General features: G+C 30.6%; 5 protein-coding genes across 12 annotated transcripts; all 5 read right to left on the bottom strand.

Moving 5' to 3' along the window:
• Positions 1 to 7: 7 nt before the first annotated feature.
• On the bottom strand, positions 8 to 7,374 carry Dip-C (dipeptidase C). 5 transcript variants are annotated; one of them, XM_035874625.2, is made up of 9 exons: positions 7,082 to 7,374; positions 5,865 to 6,063; positions 4,738 to 4,977; positions 4,551 to 4,612; positions 4,400 to 4,444; positions 1,360 to 1,629; positions 736 to 1,180; positions 507 to 658; positions 8 to 410 (listed from the first exon to the last, which is right to left on the bottom strand). In XM_035874625.2, the coding sequence occupies exons 2-9, from the start codon at positions 6,054 to 6,056 to the stop codon at positions 344 to 346; spliced, it is 1,473 nt and encodes a 490-aa protein (XP_035730518.1). In that variant the 5' UTR covers positions 6,057 to 6,063; positions 7,082 to 7,374; the 3' UTR covers positions 8 to 343. The 5 variants fall into 5 exon arrangements, with proteins under 5 accessions (XP_035730518.1, XP_035730517.1, XP_035730520.1 ...); XM_035874624.2 differs by lacking the exon at positions 7,082 to 7,374 and adding an exon at positions 6,887 to 7,046; XM_035874627.2 differs by lacking the exon at positions 7,082 to 7,374 and adding an exon at positions 6,441 to 6,460.
• On the bottom strand, positions 1,494 to 4,769 carry LOC118445310 (uncharacterized). 3 transcript variants are annotated; one of them, XM_085662527.1, is made up of 5 exons: positions 4,738 to 4,769; positions 4,551 to 4,612; positions 4,400 to 4,444; positions 1,807 to 3,952; positions 1,494 to 1,629 (listed from the first exon to the last, which is right to left on the bottom strand). In XM_085662527.1, exons 3-4 carry the CDS (start codon positions 4,406 to 4,408, stop codon positions 1,817 to 1,819), a joined length of 2,145 nt encoding a protein of 714 aa, XP_085518653.1. In that variant the 5' UTR covers positions 4,409 to 4,444; positions 4,551 to 4,612; positions 4,738 to 4,769; the 3' UTR covers positions 1,494 to 1,629; positions 1,807 to 1,816. The 3 variants fall into 3 exon arrangements, with proteins under 3 accessions (XP_085518653.1, XP_085518655.1, XP_085518654.1); XM_085662529.1 differs by lacking the exons at positions 4,400 to 4,444; positions 4,551 to 4,612; positions 4,738 to 4,769 and adding an exon at positions 4,029 to 4,391; XM_085662528.1 differs by lacking the exons at positions 4,400 to 4,444; positions 4,551 to 4,612; positions 4,738 to 4,769 and adding an exon at positions 4,045 to 4,391.
• Positions 7,375 to 7,922: 548 nt separating the features above from the next.
• Positions 7,923 to 11,810, bottom strand: LOC118445316 (uncharacterized). Its single transcript, XM_035874632.2, has one exon. It carries the CDS (start codon positions 11,523 to 11,525, stop codon positions 10,782 to 10,784), a length of 744 nt encoding a protein of 247 aa, XP_035730525.1. The 5' UTR covers positions 11,526 to 11,810; the 3' UTR covers positions 7,923 to 10,781.
• A 140-nt stretch (positions 11,811 to 11,950) lies between these two features.
• On the bottom strand, positions 11,951 to 16,290 carry LOC118445311 (HAUS augmin-like complex subunit 3). Its single transcript, XM_035874621.2, has 9 exons — positions 15,969 to 16,290; positions 15,680 to 15,898; positions 15,412 to 15,598; positions 15,126 to 15,346; positions 14,916 to 15,044; positions 14,516 to 14,855; positions 14,202 to 14,431; positions 13,926 to 14,094; positions 11,951 to 13,850 (listed from the first exon to the last, which is right to left on the bottom strand). The coding sequence occupies exons 1-9, from the start codon at positions 16,148 to 16,150 to the stop codon at positions 13,716 to 13,718; spliced, it is 1,812 nt and encodes a 603-aa protein (XP_035730514.1). The 5' UTR covers positions 16,151 to 16,290; the 3' UTR covers positions 11,951 to 13,715.
• A 101-nt stretch (positions 16,291 to 16,391) lies between these two features.
• LOC118445318 (bolA-like protein 3) lies at positions 16,392 to 17,439 on the bottom strand. Of its 2 annotated transcripts, none has more exons than XM_035874636.2 (4): positions 17,203 to 17,439; positions 16,865 to 17,042; positions 16,683 to 16,771; positions 16,392 to 16,610 (listed from the first exon to the last, which is right to left on the bottom strand). In XM_035874636.2, exons 2-4 carry the CDS (start codon positions 17,022 to 17,024, stop codon positions 16,545 to 16,547), a joined length of 315 nt encoding a protein of 104 aa, XP_035730529.1. In that variant the 5' UTR covers positions 17,025 to 17,042; positions 17,203 to 17,439; the 3' UTR covers positions 16,392 to 16,544. The 2 variants fall into 2 exon arrangements, with proteins under 2 accessions (XP_035730529.1, XP_035730528.1); XM_035874635.2 differs by having other exon boundaries at positions 16,865 to 16,991; positions 17,203 to 17,434.
• Between the last annotated feature and the right edge of the window lie 4,713 nt (positions 17,440 to 22,152).

Genomic DNA, 22,152 nt, shown 5'->3' with positions numbered 1-22,152 from the left:
AACTTCATTAATGATAACGAACACATTTTGATTTATTTTTAAATAATGTAAAATTTAACGATACATATATATATGTATATATAGATATAACATCGATGATATAAAACAGTAATGGTTTTTATCGATTTCATGACGTGATAAAAATGATTAAATACAAATACACATTCTGCATTTTTCACGACATGAAGATGTATCGTCGGATAGATTAAATTTCTTTTAGAAATATGCCATCTCCTTTTTCTTTTGTATGTATACATTAAAAACATATATGTACATATATTTATATATGTAAATAATATTTCTTATAGAATATATCAAAGTTTGATAAAGGAATGTATCAGAGTTATTTTTCTTGGGGTAATTTTAAATCGCTTCGTCCAACATCCATCCAACTTTCTATTTCCTCAATCCTACGATTAAATAAAATAGAATAATTATTATTTTTTGTTATGCTTAGAAATTGAAATTATGATTTTATTTTTTTTCATATGTAGTATTATACTCACGTTCTAGGAACTTGCGTTAAATTTTCAACTCCTGTCTCAGTAATTAAAACGTCATCCTCAATTCTAATACCACCCCAACCACGAAATCTTTCCAATTGTTCTCTTACGATAAATCGAGATTGTTTTGGATCAGTTAATGCAGCGTCAAGTAACTATCGTTGAATGATCATTGAAACGGTAAGTGATCACCATTGGAAACTTCAATAAAAGTGATCAGCCTTTAACTTACACAATCGATGAAATAACATCCTGGTTCTATCGTTAATACCATGCCGGCAAGTAATGTACGAGCTGTTCTTAACTTTCTTATGCCCGCTGATGTTGAACGTTCCGGATGTCCTGGAAGATAGCCACCAACATCATGAACATCCAAACCCATAAGATGTCCAAGACCATGAGGTTGAAAGATTTCGTTCAAGCCAAATTCAATCATCTCGTTCACATCTCCGATCAACAGTCCACCTTCTTTTAATGAAGCTAACATTCTCTTGTTAGCTAAAAGATGCATATCTGTCCAAGATACGCCAGGCTTAGCTGCTTCTATAACTGCATCTCTTGCATTCAGCACAGCGTTATAAATGAACTTTTGATCGTTCGTGAATTTTCCATTTGCTGGGAAACTACATGTTATGTCTGCTGCATATCCACAGTAATTCCCACCCATATCGAATAAGCTGTGTAAAATATATATATGTATACATATATATATATATATATATACACAGATATATACGCGCGCGCGCACACACACACACACACACACACACACATATATACCGTACATACGAATATTGTATTCTATATAGAATAAAAAGTATGTTTAGAAGGATGACTATCTCTGACATTTTCTTACCACATATCACCGTCTTGTATGATTTTACTGTTAGGTGCTCCTGCATGTCCATAATGCAAAACAGATGCATTATATCCTGATCCACAAATGCAAGTATAAGAAACGTGTCTGCAACCTCCAATCGAATATACGTAATTCATAAAAGCCGCTTCAGCTTGGAATTCTGCAAGACCCGGCCTCACCATACGCATTACAGCTTTATGGGCTTCTGAGCTTATCCTCACCACATATCTCAATACATCAATTTCCTTGGCGGTTTTTATTACTCGACTATACATAAAAAATAAAAAAAAAATAGAACGAAATAGAGATAAAATTAAATGTAACTTTATCATTAATAATACATAACGTAATACATGCAATCTTTTTCTCATAACTTTTATTCCCTGTACAAAAAACTCAAAGATCTACATTTTTATATAAAATATCAATTCTATAAAGACCGACCATTAGTGTTTTATAACGCGTCCTCGGCTGCTTCGAAATTTTTTATCAAATAATTAGATAATTCCTCTGGTTGATCGTACAATTTTTCTAATGTCATGTAATCTAAACATACTACGCGAAAACCCAACTTTCTTATCTGCCTTTTTCTTGTTACTTGTGGGCCTATCAAATGCTTTGTATTTCGACAATAATGTTCTGGCAAATGGATTAAAATGACAGTGTTTAAATTTCTATTATTTTCCAAGTTGAAAATTTCTGTTGACACGGACAATGAATGTATCAGTATATCGAGTACATAAAAATTAATGAATGGTAATTTGCTTAAAAGAACATTTTTACTTAATTTCTTTTCTTTACCTACTACAGACTCCAATGGTTTATATATTTGATTAATTATTCTTCTTAAACGTACATCCACGAACAATGATTTTGCTATATTATTCGAATTAACGCGAAAATTACGATAATGTTCGCATTCTATATACATTGAAGCATCAAATAATATTAGTTTGTATAACAAATCCTTGTTGAAGATGGTATTTCTCTTTTTGTAAATTATATCTAGAGAATGCGATTTAACTACCGTTTCCCAGAAGCTTAAAGGATATTTTTCTAAATGGATACAAGAAAGTAAAATATCTAAAATCTCGTTTGGTTTCAAATCTAAACATTTTTCAAATAATACTTCTTCGAATACTTCCCAAAACAATTTACTATAAGGTGGCCGTATGTCTAATAAACCAAAGGGCATAAGAATTGGTGCCAATAAGGATGCGGGCAACTCCTTTCCATATTTTATAAAATATTCTCCACAAATAGAAATAATATGGACGTTCCTGACTCTCATAGTTCCGCAATAATTCATAATAGTAGCTATTAATCGAGGATCTTTAATATGAATACCTTTAGCTTTCATATACTCCTCCAACGTTAATTCTATTCTATCATCGATATATTTCTTTGCATACAAACTTTGAATAAAATCAATAAGGTCTTTCTCTTTAGAGGTATTCATACTCATAGAAGCCCACTTACTGGCACTCATTAAACATCCTGATGATAATACATCACGGTGATAACAATTTAATATCTCTCCTATCTGAGAACCCGTTAATCTCAGCCAATGTTCAGAAAGCTTTCTCTCTAAGATAATTCTCACCATGTTCTTACTTTGGTTAAACAAATACATAAGCTTAAATAATGGTACTAATAAATCCGCATTAATTTCTTTCTCTCTATTCGTTATACCCACCCACAACATGTCAATAAATTCTTGGTATCTAGAATCTTTATAAGAAGACAAAACTTTTACGACATCTATTAATTGTGACAAAGTAAAGTCGCCATCCGATGCTCTAATTAATGCTTCGTCGGATAAACAATCACGATAGATATTTCTAGCTGGACTAAACTTGTCTTTCTTCAATGCACAAAGGCCTTCTATTATCATTTGACTGTCTTGACTTCTGACAATCATCTTAACGAGTTGTTTCAAAATGGCATCTCTGTTGATAGTATTTACAACCAATTGCTCTTGTCTTAATAGCTTTGCATTTTTGTATCTTCGTTGAACATTTTCCATTTCAATGATCTTTCTTAAACCTTGAAGGGCTATTCTACAATTAATTTCATCCGCAATTTTGTTCTCTAATAAAGAATATATTCCTTTAGTGGAATAAGAAGAATTCAATCCCTCTAAAATTTCCTCTATATTCGTATGTTTAAGACATTCTAAATCGGAAGAAAAAAGTATAGCAGTTCCTTCATCGGTTTCTATGTCTATCCTCTGTTTTGCAATTTTGGTTTCGATATCTATCTTCTCCGCCGCTTGCTTACGATTCCCTTTGGATATAACTCCAAGTTGTTCCTTTTTCTTAAATGTGTCCAAGTACCGAGAATCGAGAGGAGTCTCATCGTCCTTACCTTTAACGTTACATACAAGTCCAATGTCGTTGATCTTTTTCACGATCATGGGGAGTTCTTGTATATACATTCCTTCTTCCAAGAAAATAGTAGTCCGAGCGAGAGCTTTCGAGCTCCTATAATCTCCTCTGTTGGATTCTAACCTTAATTTTGAAGCGAATTCTTTTGTATGTAAAAACGAGCGGAAGAGAAATTTTCCACATGCCTGACCCGATATTATCATCTAAACGAAGCAGATATTAATTATAATAAATTTCTATTAAAATATTTCATTTCTCTTTACTTTTCTACATACTTACAATGACGTTTACGAACCATAATATTTTCTATTGACCAAAATGTACAAATGTTTTCCCATGCATTGTAAAACGTGTTATATTAAAGACAACGATTCGTTTGTCTTCAAAAATATTTTTAATTCTTAATAAAATTAAATTTGATTAATATCTCTAATTGTAAGAAAAACGTATCGAAAATTAACGAGAGATACTAAATATTAAAACACAAATACACGTCGAAATACATTGACGCCATATTGACTTTCGATTTTCTCGAAAGATGAAAGCACCAATAGAAAACTTCTCCGGAAGGAGAACGTTTATGATTGGACGATCAATCAAATTCCGATAAAATAAAAATTATACAATAAAAATATATTAATTTAACTTACCATTCGCATATTTCCGGATATAGCGTATTATTATCAACTTGAAATCTATCAAATAAAGAATAAAAACATACGATCAATGAAAACTTCTTTAAACGCTTTCTCTTATTTAATTAATAAATAAATAAATAAAAATAAAATTAAATCCGCTTACTGTCCTATTCCATCGAAGACAGCTTCTTGAGCGTACAATCCACTATCGCTATTTTTACCACTCTGAAATAAAAAAGAAAAAGATCATATAACATTTCCAAAAATAAAAATTCTCTTACATAATTCAAAAAAATACAAAATCATAAGAATTCCACAAATTCTTTCATTATATATTAAATAACCCTTACCAAAGTTAATAAAAGAGATGCACTTTTGCCTTTCAATATTCTCCCTATTTCATCAGTATAATAAGTCTCATCAACGCCATAACGTTTTTTAAAATCTTCCAGTGTATGTAACTTTCCCTCCCAGATAGCATATTCTGCGGGTAATCTTGGTACAAATAAAATTGATTTTTCTAAAGATAAATCAAGAGCTCCATAACATCCAGGTTCCTCAACACCAAAACACCATTGAAAAAAAGATTCCTATGGAAAAAGAAAATTAAAAAAAAATCAATTAGAACAATATAATAACATTTCTTTAAAAATGAAATTCAATTTCATAAATATTAATAACAATTATATTTTAATTGTTGAATTATTTCTAAAAATAACCTTTATCTTTAGGTTATCCCAAAAAAGTATTTATTTTTTTAATTCATTATATATACATGAATTTATAAATATAATACATTAAAAAGCTGAATTAAATTCAATTCTAAAAAAAAACTAGATACATTTAAAATCGATATACATATATACATAAATGTAAAAATAAGAGATATACAGGTACATATATATCTTTCTTTGTTTTGAAAGAGTGTTTAACGGAAATAGCAAGCATACGCAAGCAAGACAAGCATATCTTGCTTGTCTATCGTGTTCGAGAATTTTATGAAATTAAAATTTGAAGGTTTAATATATATTAAGAGTTAAACTTAATAAATATAAATACGAATCTCATCAGATGCTATTTTAATCAGCTTTCTGAGTTGGTAAATGATAGAATTCGAAATAAGATGTAAAGGCCATAATAGGTCAATGTACTTTTAGTATATATACCATATGACACGCACATATACATAATAAGACTTTTGAAGAAGTCTGTGTCTATATAGATGGTGAGCCAAAAGTTCCCAACCATTTTTCAAAATCAGTTACTAATTTTCGAGGCTTTTTAGGCTAATCCTTTTCGTTTTTTTTTTTTTTCTATTCATAAGACCTGTTAAAGTGTTATTACATAATACTAACAATAAGTATTAGTAATAAATAATAAAGTTTCATAATATAAATAGAAAAATCATTTCTAAAAATAAATCGATTTCGTCACATTTTCCGTTTAGTCCGGGACTTATATAAATAGGGAAACCTACCTGCCTAAAAGGCCAGTTGATGTCCGTATCGTTGAAAGAGATTTCGATCCCTCCTTGAAGAATAACAAAAGTATTAGCAGCTGGAAGATTGGTATTTCTTTTTAAACGAGCTAGAAGTCTTTCACGATTTTCTCGAAAAAGGGATATAGGTACTTTAAGAGTATGGTCGCCACGTGTAAAATAAGATTCCATGTTGGATCTGGAAAATAAAAATAAAAATATTTGTTGGAATTAAAAGGGAAACATTATTATTATTATTTATTTAATAAAAAAAAAAAGAAAATACATTAGTCATAAACTTTAATACATGAACATTCGAACGGAACAAATTGACGATGAATACGTTCCGAATAATTTCGAGCCGTGAGAATGAGATACCATATATTATTTTTTTGCAACGATACTTTCTAAAAAGAAAGTAGATCCGCAACATCAACGTTTACAATGTTATTATGCTCGTGCTGTTACTTCACGTAACTATACTTTTATATTTATGTTTACAGAAGTCGATAGTAGATTAAAATTGTTTGTCAACAAATATATTATGAATATTTTACATTATTGAAAGATCCAAACCTAATACTACTGCAACTCTTCTCCGACCAATGAAATAAATTATTAACTTTATCTACGAACTACGTCAGTCATTAATTTATATATATATATGTATATATATATATATATATATATATATATATAAATTTTCTATGAAAAATTATCATAGACAATTATTCACGTATTATTATAAAAAGGATATAATCATGGAAAGAGGAATAAAAAAAATAACCAAAATATTTAAAAATATACATATTCGCACACACACACAAACACATATATATGCTTCTTAATTGCGATTTATTCGATCGACCGATCGTATCGTTTTATTTATGATCATACATTTTGAAGATATCTTTGCAAAGAAGAATGAAATATTAATTTCAATAGAAATTTATTTTCTTCATAAATTAAATTAAATGATATAGAAAAATATGAAGAAACGTAGCAATAGTACGTATACATACGTGACCGTAGAATCACATTCGGCCATCTTGCTTTCTGTCCAGTAATACACAACAAGTATAATAACCCGTTGCTTTGTATTTATTTCTTACTTAATCTCATTTACCAAGGTTTTATGTCGTGAAATAATTTTTTGATAAGAATTATAATAGGATAATCAGAAATAAGTCATATATTCATATGTTATCATAACTTACCTTACGTCATTATATCGATGCTTATTGGTTGAACCGATTAAATATGTTTTCAATAACCAATCAGAATCCAGCTGTGTACGTTCGATGTCACTTATTGGTTGTTTGTCATTCTCTTAGCTCAGAAATAAAAATAATACGATAATAATTTATTAATCTTTCATGTAATTGTTCCACTCAAAAAAACAATTGAATGATGAAATCATGTCAAAAATATTATTAACAATATCTTTGAAATTTCAAATGCTTAAATGTGTGCGCTTTATGTTATCATAAGTTACGCTCATCAATGACACTCGAAATTACACTTTTTGATATCAAAGTTCAATGATTTAATCGAATTAAATTTCGCAATAATTACTTCTTATTGTTTACAATGTTATCGATCACAATATTTATACTAACGATGTACGTATGTATAGAGTTGAGATCGTATGTATATATATATATATATATATGTAACTAGGTCACACATCTATGTTCATTATCATTATCTCACGTTGAAATCTGTGTCAATATGCAGCCAAGGTCAAAAGTTGTCATTAAAATTCCTCTTGTTTACTTCGTGAACGTATAGTAAGCGAGACATTTTAATCAATTAATATTTTTTAAAAGGAATACTTTAAAAAAACAAAAACAAAAAAACTGGAAAGAAAAAATAGCTGATATATGAAATCTAAAACGATAAACTTTGTTCGAAAAAAGTCATGATTAAAAAAAAAGAAAAAAAAGAAGAAAAGGAAAAAAAAAGGAAAAAAAAAAATAAATAAAAAAGAAACTTCCGATAATAAATTAGCTGAGCGAGCAGAATGACAAATACAGTAGAGTCATATGATATTTATACCGTGCTATGCAATCAAAATTAACACTGCTTTCGAAAGTTTTCACAGTTGACGTCGTGCAACAATATAGAGGTTAATCAGATATCACACACATTTCAACTCGAGTTTTATACTATCTATTTTACTGCTACTAAGCTATTACTAATCGATGAATGATTCAAATTCGTATTATATGCCGAATGCAAAATGAAAAGATATATACATATAACACAACACAAATAATAAATATTTCGTTTTTTCGTCTTTACTCTCTTTTTATTTATTGTTTTGAATCGGAGACAAAAGAACCCGATGATCGTACAAGACGATTTATCATTTTATTCATGTATTCAATCTCTTAACGACGAACTTGAAAAAAAAAAAAAAAAAAGAAAAAAAAGAAAAAAAAAGTAGGAGCATAAATACTATCGTTTAGAAAAAGAAAAAAAATAAGACAAAACAAAAATAAATTTATAAACTTAATTCACACACACACACATATCCTCACATTCTTTTTTTTCTCTTTCGGTTTGATCACCAACACACAACTACGCAAAAGTATTTAGCATATTAATTTTCTTTAATAACCTAACTAAGGCGATTTCATCAAATAAAACATATATTCTTTCATTAGTGCCTCGCAAGCACCTTATACGCACAACCACACATTTCTACATTCATATTGAAGAGAGATACAACTATAAATATCGATTATATTGTATCGGTTTTCATATAGAACTGTTTCCTGTTCAACAATTTCCTTTAACATGAGATATGAATCATTCCGCACTATGGGATTTGCCCTATTACGGACTGATTGCGTCGTATTCTAACCTATAAAAAAAAAAAAATTCATAGCAGAGAAGTAAATAACTATGCACTAAAACATGCATAGCAAAATATAATCGTATTTTCTTGATTTTCACTCTTCTTCCTTTTCTCCTTCTTGATTGATTTATTAATTAATTTAATTATATTTTTCCAAATGTCCCTTCACACAATCGAGCTTAATCACGCATAATACTCTAGAAGAAATGCAACGGCTTCGGTAATAAAAGTTGCATGATCGCTTTTCTTTCTCAAAAAAAGAAAAAAAGATAATCTTAATGAAATAAAAATCAACTTAGAGATCTTATAATCGATTTAAAAGGATGACATAATAATACGATCGTATTCTCTTCTTTTGTTCGTTAGAGTATGCATTTCTCATTTTGGAGAAAAAAAAAAAAAAAAAAAAAAAAAAAAGGATTCGTCGGAGAGTTTTTTGACCGAAGTTCGTGCTTTTCAACATTTTTTCTTCTTTCTTTTTCTTTTTTTTTGGTGGGGGGGCTGGTGAGGGATTTTGCAATCGTAATTTTAATTTTAATTTTCTTTCTTCCCTATAGTATATTATTCTATCTATTTCTACTAGGAAGGATGCAATTAATTATTTTAGTGTATTGAAATGCGCTGGAGGTAGCCGATGAGAATATATATATATACACATATATATATATATATATCTCATTTATCGATGCACTTCGTTACTTAAATTATATTCATTTGATACACACTTTTATAACGTTACATATTTCCACAATATGATACTCATTTTTCGTTCTTGCATATATGTATATATATATGTGTGTGTGTGCAGGTGCGTACGTGTACGTTGTGTGTGGTTAACGATATATACGTATCAAAGGAGATACTCAACTTCATATTAATTCAATATTTTAAGTATCATTCGAATTCCTTTCGAAAAACAAAATATTCTTTTTCAGTTTTCACTTGACGAATTGTGACAAGTAAAAAATAAAAAACATACGTTTTCTTCTTCGTCGTTAAATCGATCAACTGAATTTATGTATATGTATGTCGAGTTTATTAACGTAACGTTCATTTATTAAAAGAAGTTATAACAGAGAGGAGGGACGTTCATAATTGTTTCAAATGACGTATTGACTCTGTAACACTTCTAATGATATTCACTTTAATTCAAGTTTCATCAATGAAGTACGAATCAAAAAAAGAAGAAAAAAAAAAAAAAAGATCGAATGATTGCATAAAAAAAATGTCTTACGACCGAATTTTAATTTTACTGCGTTATGTCCGGCGACACAAAAATAAAAACGTTGCGAATATGTAGAATAACGAAGAAAAAAAGGACCACGGAGAGAAGAATAATTCTTCCTTTTTTATCTTCGTTTGTCCTTATGCCCCCCTCATTCTCTCTCACTCTCTTAGTCGAAAAACAACGGTTTTCCAAGAATCTCCCCCACTCCTAGAAAATATCGTCATTAACGTTTGTGTTGCACGTAAGAGACCTCGTGACTCGTCGATACGCCCCTGTGCGTCCTTAGCCGATCTTAGTCGAACATTGCCGAAGATCATCTTCGTTTTCCGATGCCGTCATTGGGTGTACGCAATAATGGCGGCAATGTATTTACAAACACGGCCATTCGTAGTGGAGAATATGCTGTAAACGTGTTTACATACACACACACACGTACGCACGCACGCACGCACAAATACACATACACACACGTACGTACGTATACACATCATATTTGGAGAGCGCCAAAAAACCGTTACTCATTTTATTTTCAATTTTTAGATACGATTCCTTCAATCATTTGTGAAAACATTATTTAAACGAATAAATTAAAAAAGAAAAGAAAACAAATTAAATTCTTTGGCGCCTTCTTTTTCTATGTTGAATCAGAATGATTTAGTTTGAAACAATCGAACCTTTTCTCTAACCTTAATTCTTTATTATTATTATTATTATTATTATTATTATTATTATTGTTATTATTATTATTGTTGTTGTTGTTGTTATTATAATTATTATTCTCTCTTTTACTTCTTCTTCTACACTTTTGATCGTCTCTTTATCTCTTTCATAAGTCCACAGACTCGTAAACCGATGGTTCATCTTCGGAGTCATAGAAATAAGGTTTCCTCCGATACAACCTCGATCGTTCCTTCGCACCATTCAATACCATCCCATCTTCCAAGACGTCTTCTTCCTCCTCTTCATCATCGTCTTCTTCATCATCTTCATCGTCTTCGAGTTGGTCGTTTTCCAAACGTTCCAATTCATCGATATTCGCTTGTAATCTTTTAACTGCTTCTTTGATCAAGCCACCTTCTCGTAAAAGTTCTTGCAAAAATTCATAGGGATCATCTTCTCTATCGTTATTGGAACAATTATGATGATGATGATGATGATGATGATGATGATGATGACGACGATGACGATGTCGGTGATGATGATGATTATACCGGTGGCAACATTGTTGCTGTTGTTGTTGACGATAATGAGTCTGCTGCCTAAGTTCAGGCTGACGATGAAGTTGTTGATCGTGTTCCTGTTGAAGCTGAACACCGTTCAACTTTTCAGTTCGATTTTGTGCAGCACAAATATCGCAACCATTAGGATCGGCCCAAGAAGAATGGGATGGTATCCGATAAGGAGTAGCTCGATTTCTATGAACTACGTTCGATTTAGCTTTCAATCCGCTTAGTCGTAAGTTCTCCTTGATTTGTGATACGAGAAGATCAACGTCGCGAGAAAGAAAATCCTGAGTTGTTTCTCCTGGCATTACTTCGATCAGGTACGTCGTATCTTGAGCAGTTGGCATTCTGGAAGATGATTTCGAAATCCTCTTTGTAATTAATCTTTTTCTAATATTTTTTCTAATCCCTTTCAATCCTTTAAAGAGATTGACTTTGATAGAAACTAGTCGATACTGATACTTATATACATATATATATGTATATATGTATATATATATATATATATGCCTTCTCTCAACGATCGGATCGATTCTTTGTTTACAACAGAGACCGGCCGCCTCCTTGACTATTTGCACACAAAGATATATATATATAGCACACGGGCGCACACACACATACACACACACACACAACGTTCCTCTTGTTGCGTGGCTTGGATCGATCAATGTACTCTTTACTTTTTAGCCCATATACCGTAAAAGTGACAAGGCCTCTATCGCTCTTTACATACGTACGTACCCACACTTATTATATGTATTTTTTATACATATACATATATATATATATGTATGTGTATATATATATATATATATATAACGTAGAAGAAACACAAGTAGGAGTTCACGCGACAGAGAGATCACGTTGCTCTGTTATGCCGGAGCTTGAAGTACACGTCAATGATTCGATTGCCATGCGCTCGAACGCTCGCGCGCAATTACCATCACCACCAGAAGAGTACCAGCAGAGAGGAACCAGCAGTAGCACCACCACTATTACCACTCTACCATTAATCACGATGAGGACTATCCTTCTTCAAGCACGTTTGGACACCGCAAAGTGTGATTCATTCGATAAACACGCTCGATATTTATTCTATCCTCTTTCGCTTTTTTTTCTTCTTTTCTATCTTTCCTTGTTTTCAAAATTAATGAATTTTCCTTTCTTGATTTCTTTCCTTCGTACATTCACCGTAAAAATGTTGTTATTATCAATGAAATACAAAGCTTAATACGAAAGGAGTAACGCTTCATGTATATATTGTCCTTCTGTATACGTCATATATCAGTTTACTTTTATATAATATTTCATTTTCTCTCAAATACATTCAAACATTTTGTTTGGAAAAAGTAGCAGTGTTTGAACCCTGCCTTGTCCTTTATTTCTAACATTGCAGCTTCATCATCGCCGTCATCATCATCAATATTACTCTCTCTATTATTATTATTATTATTATTATTATTACCGTCACGTTTACTCTACTATTTGGATCGATTCAACGCTAACTATTCTCTTATTGATGTATACTCTTTCTACATATTAAATCATATTTTGGAATATATATACACACAGTAAAGAAATGATAACACAAAGCTTCTCTTTTTTTATCTTAACAACACACAATGTTAATGTAATATACTGAGAGAGAGAGAGGGAGAGAGAGAGAAAGAGAGAGAGAGAAAGAGAAACACAGGAAAACACACAAAGAAGAAGATCAAACTCTGTCGTTTGTTATATACTTGTGGAACGGGACGATGATCACACACGTTCGTCCATCAGCCATGAACCTTCTTTACTACTATGTTATTATTGTTTTGGCCACGTAGCGCATGCGCGCATATATTCCCCTCCACTGTCTTGTAAACAAACCGTTAACTCGCGAGCCCCGGCGAATCGATAATACCCTCTTCTCTCGCCACGTCCCAGTTCCACGTAACTTTACTTTCTCTCTCTCTCTCTCTCTCTTTCATCATTCTATTTACATCCCCACCAGTCTGTTTCAACATCTCCCACCATGCTTTCTCAACATCCCCACTCATGCTGAAAAAACGTTGAGCCTTCTGGCGTCACCGTTAACCGATCTCACACATGAAAGAGACAATTTCATCTAGCTATGGGTGATGTCTTTTATCTGCATATTTATATATGTTGTGTCTGTATATGTATGGATGTATATGTAAGAGAGAAAGAGAGATAAAGTAGAAGGGATAACATTTTAGACCTTTCAACGTTTCCTGCTAAAGGATTTCATTGGTTTTTTATTTATTTGTTTTTTTTTTCTTTTTCTTTTTTTTTTTTTTAAAGAAAAGAAGAAAGCAAATATAAATGTGAATCAATGGTATATTTTATAATATCCATTATACGTTTCCTATTCTTATTATATTGCTTTTCTTTATGTTGATCCTTTCATTGTTTGTTAAACAAATGTGTATATGTATATATATGTATATATATATATATATATATATTTATTTATTGTAATAAAAATTATAATGTTAAGAGAATCTTCTCAACTTATTATACCTATTGTCTTTTATTCAACTATCCCTTCCAAAATGGGATCGATCTGCCATTCGCTTCGTTTCTTCGTAATGTTTCTTTAATGTATCTGGATCAGCCAAAAATCTTTGCCATAAAATTTCTTTTTCTCTTTTCAAAGGATTATTATTTCTCTGAAAATTTAATAGAAACTGTGTAACTATGTATGTTACGTATAAAAATCTTCTTAACATAATTATAATAATTACCATTTTTTCTTTCAATACATTTCTTACTGTCGTTAAATTTGTTTTAATGTTTTCTAATTGATTGGATGTATTCTCATATTGCACATTCAAATCGTACGAAAGTGGTATGAAGCTTCTTGTAATTCCATTATTTATTTCTTTATCATAACTACTCGATATTTCCTTTTCCCTAAACGAAAGGATATTAAAAACTATTAATAAATCATTAAAGATATAAAAACGACATTCCGTAGGATTATACAAACACACACAAACCCTCATATTTTTAATACTTACAATAACAATATTCTATTGATTTGGTCGTTCATATAAGTATCGAGTATAGCTTGCTTCTTCTCTTTATTATTTGCTATTAGATCATTATATTTGACCAGTGCATGATTTAATGCATCTGGCGAAACGTCGTCAATCGACACCATTGATATAAATAACTCATTGAAGATATTTTGATTGATAACAGATGATTGAAGTGCATCATATTCTTCCTGCTGTTGTTGCATAGTTTCCTGAATATATTAGTAAAGCATTAGATGAGAAAATTCTATTCAGTTGTCTTATTGTCGATCTAAATTAAAAGAAATGTTACTTACGCAGCGCGTCGAAGAAAGTGAATATTCTGTAGCAAGGTAATGACGAGCGTCACCGATAAACTCGGATATTTCTTTAAGCGAATGAAATTGCATATCCATTAATATACATAATAGATCTGAATGTGCATGACCGTGTTCACGTGTAAAAGATAAAAGAGATTTTAGCTTTCCGAATCGAATTTTTCTTCGCTTCAATCTTGCACGTGTAGCTTGTCGCAAAATTTGGATTATTTCAGTTTCTACGTATTGTTCGATAGCTTCGGTAAGTTGTCGTTCTCTTAAAAGAGTAATGTTCTCTTCCAAAAAATTTCTTCTTCTCGTCAGGTCCAAAATCTCGTCTCTAGTAGTGAATAATATTGAATAGAATACACTAGTGATGTAATTTATTTTATTCACTCACAGTAAATGCGTTTGCTCAGGTATTTTTAGATTTCCATCGTTCCATATGAACTGGGCATATTCCAACATAGCTCTGCAAGAGGCTTCGTGCATTTTAGCATAGACTTCTCTTAACGTCGAATTAGTAAGCCTATAATAATGTGTATATATGGATTACATTTAAATTGATTTCAATTTTATTATTAATCATGTACTGGTAAAAGGAAAATACTTTAACTTGCATGATGCCAATTCCTGCGTCTGTTTATAGATTTGCTTTTCTTTGCTGTCATTCATAAATGTCTCAAAATCCGAATCATGTTGCTGTTCGATCTCCCGATTATCCAAACTGAATTGCCGCTTAATCAAAATATCTAAATAATCATTGTAAAGCTTGATCTGTTTGATAAATAAATCTATGGACATTTGTATCCACAATATCGGTATTCCTTTCTATGAGAATAAATAAATGTGCTTTTTATACGATTTATCAAATAAAATGACATTAAATCACTTACATTTTCAATCGCATCTGTATATACATTAAGAAGCTGTTCCGTTTCTCTGAAGAAGTTACGATTTTGTTCATCAAATTTTTCCAAAATAATATTACAATCGTTAAATGCTTTAAGCAGTTCAATTTGTTCCTTTTCAAAATGATTCTCTTCCTGTTCTATCTCATCTTCCAATGTAAATTCCAATTCCCTACAAATAACTTTCTGTTATTGGACTATGTTAAATTACGTTTTATAGGTTATGGTTAGGTAGACAAACACAAATACCTACTTTAAATTCAATATATTATTTTTTAATAATTCTATATAGTCTTCGTCCATTTTATAAAGATCTTTTAACGATTCAAATATAGAAAACGTTTCATCGATGTCCTCATTTTCGAAATCAATCAATTTCAACAATTCCGGATTATCACGAGTAAATTCTTCGAGTGCTCCATCTAATTCTTTTCCACTTAACCATTCCTCCGTACGTTGTAATTTGTTTTTTCTATAAAATAATTCAAATACAAATTGTAATGAGATAATTCATAAACATGGACGAATAAAAGATATCTTACAGATATAATTCTTCTTTGGACAATACATTAGCACGACTGACATTATCGCAAAACCATTCTAGAAAAGGTTGCGCCGTCGAAATATCGCATATTTTATCGAAAATGTCAGGTGTTATGCTAGTTGACAGATCTGGTCTTAAATATTCGATCTTTTTATGAAGAATTTTGCCGGACACGCTCATATCGAATGAGTTTTATATACAACATATAGACGAATCATGAAGGTTAACTGTTATGGCTAACACTACCATAAAATAAGCGCGCCTAATGCCTATTTGAGTTTGACTGCTCCATCTGGCGGAGGAGGGAAATTTAAAAAGAAATTACATTTAAATTAATACGATCGCATATTCTATTCCAAAAGAAAGAAAATGATACAAATATATGTTAGAAATTATTATGTTGGCATTTTTTTTTCTTTTTTCTTTTCTGAAAAAGAAATTATATTAATTTATACCGATTATACATGTTCATGTAAAGTTTAAAAAATATTATATAATTTAGAAAGAGAGAAACTATAAGGGCGATAAATATCTTCCGGTTAAGATTAATAAAGTCTACTTGAATAACTTCCATTTATGTATCCGGTATACTCGTGTATATTCGTATACCATGCATATCTTTGATTTCTTCTTTAAGTACCTGCAAATAAATATGATACATATAATAAATCATTATATTTAAATATCTAACCGTCGTAATCTCCATTCTTACCTCGTTTATAATTCGATGCTGTTTAACTGTGCTTAAACCCTTGAATTCCGGCGCAATAACGTTTATTTCAAACATAGCACCGCAGCCACCTAAGGAAAAAAGAAACGTTATTAATCCAATTTCACTTATTTGTGTGCAACAGATGAGAGCGAGAGAGAACATATGCCTTATATATTATTTACCAGAAACGTCTGTTACTTCTATAAGTCGTGCTTTAGGAAACTTGTTCCGTAATAAAGAAATCATTTTTTGTTCTGCCTGCTTCCCTGCAAGCGCACCATTTGGTCCATTCCACACTCGTGACAGTAACTGAAACACTTTCGTTTTAGTCGTCTTCCTCATTTTCGTTTGAAACGGTTACTATAGGAAAAGTTGTTTGGGTCGTATAAGTTTAAAATATAAGTAACGTAAATCGATCCTCAATTAAGGATAATAGTGAGAAAATATAACATTATATTTCAAATCGTTGTACATACAAATATAATGTGTAATATGTGATTAATAATGTTTTGTTACCTACCGAAATATTGCGAAAATTTGATGTAAATATACGACCGAACATAGCTGAGATATACTTGTTGTTTCTTTTCTTTTTATCTAAAATACATTTATCTTTTGTTACAATCTTTCTTAACTTTTATTTAAAAATAACAACAACAAAAATATCTGAATAAAGATACGCTCTCGTTCGATTATTTCACCGATATATAGGTTATATATGATAAAATCACATGGAATGAATCAGCTGATGTCCAATAGCGGGACAACAACGCCATCACCCGCCAAAGTTTGAAACACTATTAAAAAGAAAGACAAAAGAATGTCATTTCTCAATAATAAATAAAAATAATTGTGTGAGTAAATAACTGATGCCTGTGTGTGGAAACAGCTGGTACACAGATTTCCCAAAAATTTCAAAACGCAAAAAAATACATTTCATAATGATCACACGGAAAATCTACAGTAATTCAATCGGTCACTCTTCCGACAGATGATTCCTATGGAAAAAAAAATAAAATTCGTCTCCAATACCGGAAAGGTTATTGTGAACGTCTGGAACTTCAAAAGATTTCAATTTCACATTTCAATACTCGAAGTATACGAAGTCACTTCTGAATTCTTGGCCTCACATAAAATAAATATATAAGGTCTTTCAATTAACTTTGACGAGTATCGAATTAGTTTCCTATAGCATTTCGATGAGTAAAGATCGAAATTTTCTCTTTCCAAACGTAAAATCTTATAAATTAACATTTTCGATAATTTTATAATTATTGAAACAATATTTCAAGTACGCGGAGTAGAGTAAAGTAATATTTAAACAATAGTACATTTATTTAAACATTAAAAATACGGAAACGCGCGGGGGACTTAAAATAATTTTAATAAAAACTTCTAGTACTTTAAAATTTTAATTTCGGAATAGTTGGCCTTGTGTAATATAAACATAACGCGCTTTCATTTAACTTTGACAGTTTCCGAGTTAGTATTTTCTTGCACTTCGACCTGTGCACATCGCGACTCACTTTTCCAAACGCTAAAGCTTATAAATTAATACTTTCGCTAACTTTACAATTATTTAAATAATATTTCAAGTACGCGGAGCAGAGTAAAGTAATATCTAAACAATAGTACATTTATTTAAACATTAAAAATACTGAAACGCGCGGGGGACTTAAAATAATTTTAATATAAACTTCTAGTACTTTAAAATTTTAATTTCGGAATAGTTGGCCTTGTGTAATATAAACATGAACGCGCTTTCATTTAACTTTGACAGTTTCCGAGTTAGTATTTTCTTGTACTTCGACCTGTGCACTTCGCGACAGACTTTTCTAAACGCTAAAGCTTATAAATTAATACTTTCGCTAACTTTACAATTATTTAAATAATATTTCAAGTACGCGGAGCAGAGTCAAGTAATATTAAAACAATAATACATTTATTTAAATATTAAAAATACTGAAACGCGCGGGGGACTTAAAATAATTTTAATATAAACTTCTAGTACTTTAAAATTTTAATTTCGGAATAGTTGGCCTTGTGTAATATAAACATGAACGCGCTTTCATTTAACTTTGACAGTTTCCGAGTTAGTATTTTCTTGCACTTCGACCTGTGCACTTCGCGACTGACTTTTCTAAACGCTAAAGCTTATAAATTAATATTATCGATAATTTTACAATTATTTAAATAATATTTCAAGTACGCGGAGCAGAGTAAAGTAATATTTAAACAATAGTACATTTATTTAAACATTAAAAATACTGAAACGCGCGGGGGACTTAAAATAATTTTAATATTAAATTTTGTCACTTTAAAATTTTAATTTCGGAGTAGTTGGCCTTGTATAGTATAAACATAAACGCAGTTTTTCAAGACTTTGACAGTTCGCGACTTAGTTTTCTCTTGCTCTCCGACCTGTGCACATCGCGACTCAATTTTCTAAACGCTAAAGCTTATAAATTAATACTTTCGCTAATTTTACAATTATTTAAACAATATTTCAAGTACGCGGAGCAGAGTAAAGTAATATTTAAACAATAGTACATTTATTTAAACATTAAAAATACTGAAACGCGCGGGGGACTTAAAATAATTTTAATATTAAATTCTGTCACTTTAAAATTTTAATTTCGGAGTAGTTGGCCTTGTGTAGTATAAACATAAACGCAGTTTTTCACGACTTTGACAGTTCGCGACTTAGTTTTCTCTTGCTCTCCGACCTGTGCCCATCGCGACTCAATTTTCTAAAAGCTAAAGCTTATAAATTAATACTTTCGCTAATTTTACAATTATTTAAACAATATTTCAAGTACGCGGTGCAGAGTAAAGTAATATTTAAACAATAGTACATTTATTTAAACATTAAAAATACTGAAACGCGCGGGGGACTTAAAATAATTTTAATATTAAATTCTGTCACTTTAAAATTTTAATTTCGGAGTAGTTGGCCTTGTGTAGTATAAACATAAACGCAGTTTTTCACGACTTTGACAGTTCGCGACTTAGTTTTCTCTTGCTCTCCGACCTGTGCACATCGCGACTCAATTTTCTAAACGCTAAAGCTTATAAATTAATATTATCGATAATTTTATAATTATTTAAACAATATTTCAAGTACGCGGAGCAGAGTAAAGTAATATTTAAACAATAGTACATTTATTTAAACATTAAAAATACTGTAACGTGCGGGGGACTTAAAATAATTTTAATATAAACTTCTAGTACTTTAAAATTTTAATTTCGGAGTAGTTGGCCTTGTATAATATAAACATAAACGCGCTTTCATTTAACTTTGACAGTTTCCGAGTTAGTATTTTCTTGCACTTCGACCTGTGCACATCGCGACTGACTTTTCTAAACGCTAAAGCTTATAAATTAATACTTTCGCTAACTTTACAATTATTTAAATAATATTTCAAGTACGCGGAGCAGAGTAAAGTAATATTTAAACAATAGTACATTTATTTAAACATTAAAAATACTGAAACGCGCGGGGGACTTAAAATAATTTTAATATTAAATTCTGTCACTTTAAAATTTTAATTTCGGAGTAGTTGGCCTTGTGTAGTATAAACATAAACGCAGTTTTTCAAGACTTTGACAGTTCGCGACTTAGTTTTCTCTTGCTCTCCGACCTGTGCACATCGCGACTCAATTTTCTAAACGCTAAAGCTTATAAATTAATATTATCGATAATTTTATAATTATTTAAACAATATTTCAAGTACGCGGAGCAGAGTAAAGTAATATTTAAACAATAGTACATTTATTTAAACATTAAAAATACTGTAACGTGCGGGGGACTTAAAATAATTTTAATATAAACTTCTAGTACTTTAAAATTTTAATTTCGGAATAGTTGGCCTTGTGTAATATAAACATGAACGCGCTTTCATTTAACTTTGACAGTTTCCGAGTTAGTATTTTCTTGCACTTCGACCTGTGCACATCGCGACTGACTTTTCTAAACGCTAAAGCTTATAAATTAATACTTTCGCTAACTTTACAATTATTTAAATAATATTTCAAGTACGCGGAGCAGAGTAAAGTAATATCTAAACAATAGTACATTTATTTAAACATTAAAAATACTGAAACGCGCGGGGGACTTAAAATAATTTTAATATAAACTTCTAGTACTTTAAAATTTTAATTTCGGAGTAGTTGGCCTTGTATAATATAAACATAAACGCGCTTTCATTTAACTTTGACAGTTTCCGAGTTAGTATTTTCTTGCACTTCGACCTGTGCACATCGCGACTGACTTTTCTAAACGCTAAAGCTTATAAATTAATACTTTCGCTAACTTTACAATTATTTAAATAATATTTCAAGTACGCGGAGCAGAGTAAAGTAATATTTAAACAATAGTACATTTATTTAAACATTAAAAATACTGAAACGCGCGGGGGACTTAAAATAATTTTAATATTAAATTTTGTCACTTTAAAATTTTAATTTCGGAGTAGTTGGCCTTGTATAGTATAAACATAAACGCAGTTTTTCAAGACTTTGACAGTTCGCGACTTAGTTTTCTCTTGCTCTCCGACCTGTGCACATCGCGACTCAATTTTCTAAACGCTAAAGCTTATAAATTAATACTTTCGCTAATTTTACAATTATTTAAACAATATTTCAAGTACGCGGTGCAGAGTAAAGTAATATTTAAACAATAGTACATTTATTTAAACATTAAAAATACTGAAACGCGCGGGGGACTTAAAATAATTTTAATATTAAATTCTGTCACTTTAAAATTTTAATTTCGGAGTAGTTGGCCTTGTGTAGTATAAACATAAACGCAGTTTTTCACGACTTTGACAGTTCGCGACTTAGTTTTCTCTTGCTCTCCGATCTGTGCACATCGCGACTCAATTTTCTAAACGCTAAAGCTTATAAATTAATATTATCGATAATTTTATAATTATTTAAACAATATTTCAAGTACGCGGAGCAGAGTAAAGTAATATTTAAACAATAGTACATTTATTTAAACATTAAAAATACTGAAACGTGCGGGGGACTTAAAATAATTTTAATATAAACTTCTAGTACTTTAAAATTTTAATTTCGGGGTAGTTGGCCTTGTGTAATATAAACATAAACGCGCTTTCATTTAACTTTGACAGTTTCCGAGTTAGTGTTTTCTTGCACTTCGCCCTGTGCACATCGCGATTCAATTTTCTAAACGGTAAAACTTATAAATTATTATTACCGATAATTTTACAGTTATTTAAACAATTTTTCAAGTACGCGAAGTGAATAGAGTAATATTTAAACAATAGTATATTTATTTAAACATTAAAAATTGTGAATCGCGATTACGGAATCATTTCTCCTTTTTATTTGGTGGAGTGAACATCTCAAGAGTCTCAAGATGTCTTCGCTGCAAGTATCAACGAATATTAAGGTAAATATATTTTTACATCTTACGTTTCTTCAATAATTTATACAGTTTCTTATT

This window comes from Vespa mandarinia, chromosome 18 (assembly GCF_050613455.1).
Source record: "Vespa mandarinia isolate Hongniang chromosome 18, ASM5061345v1, whole genome shotgun sequence".
Taxonomy (NCBI): Eukaryota; Metazoa; Arthropoda; class Insecta; order Hymenoptera; family Vespidae; genus Vespa; species Vespa mandarinia.
The sequence above is the reverse complement of the archived record's forward strand: the minus strand, read 5'-3'. Positions and strand labels throughout refer to the sequence as shown.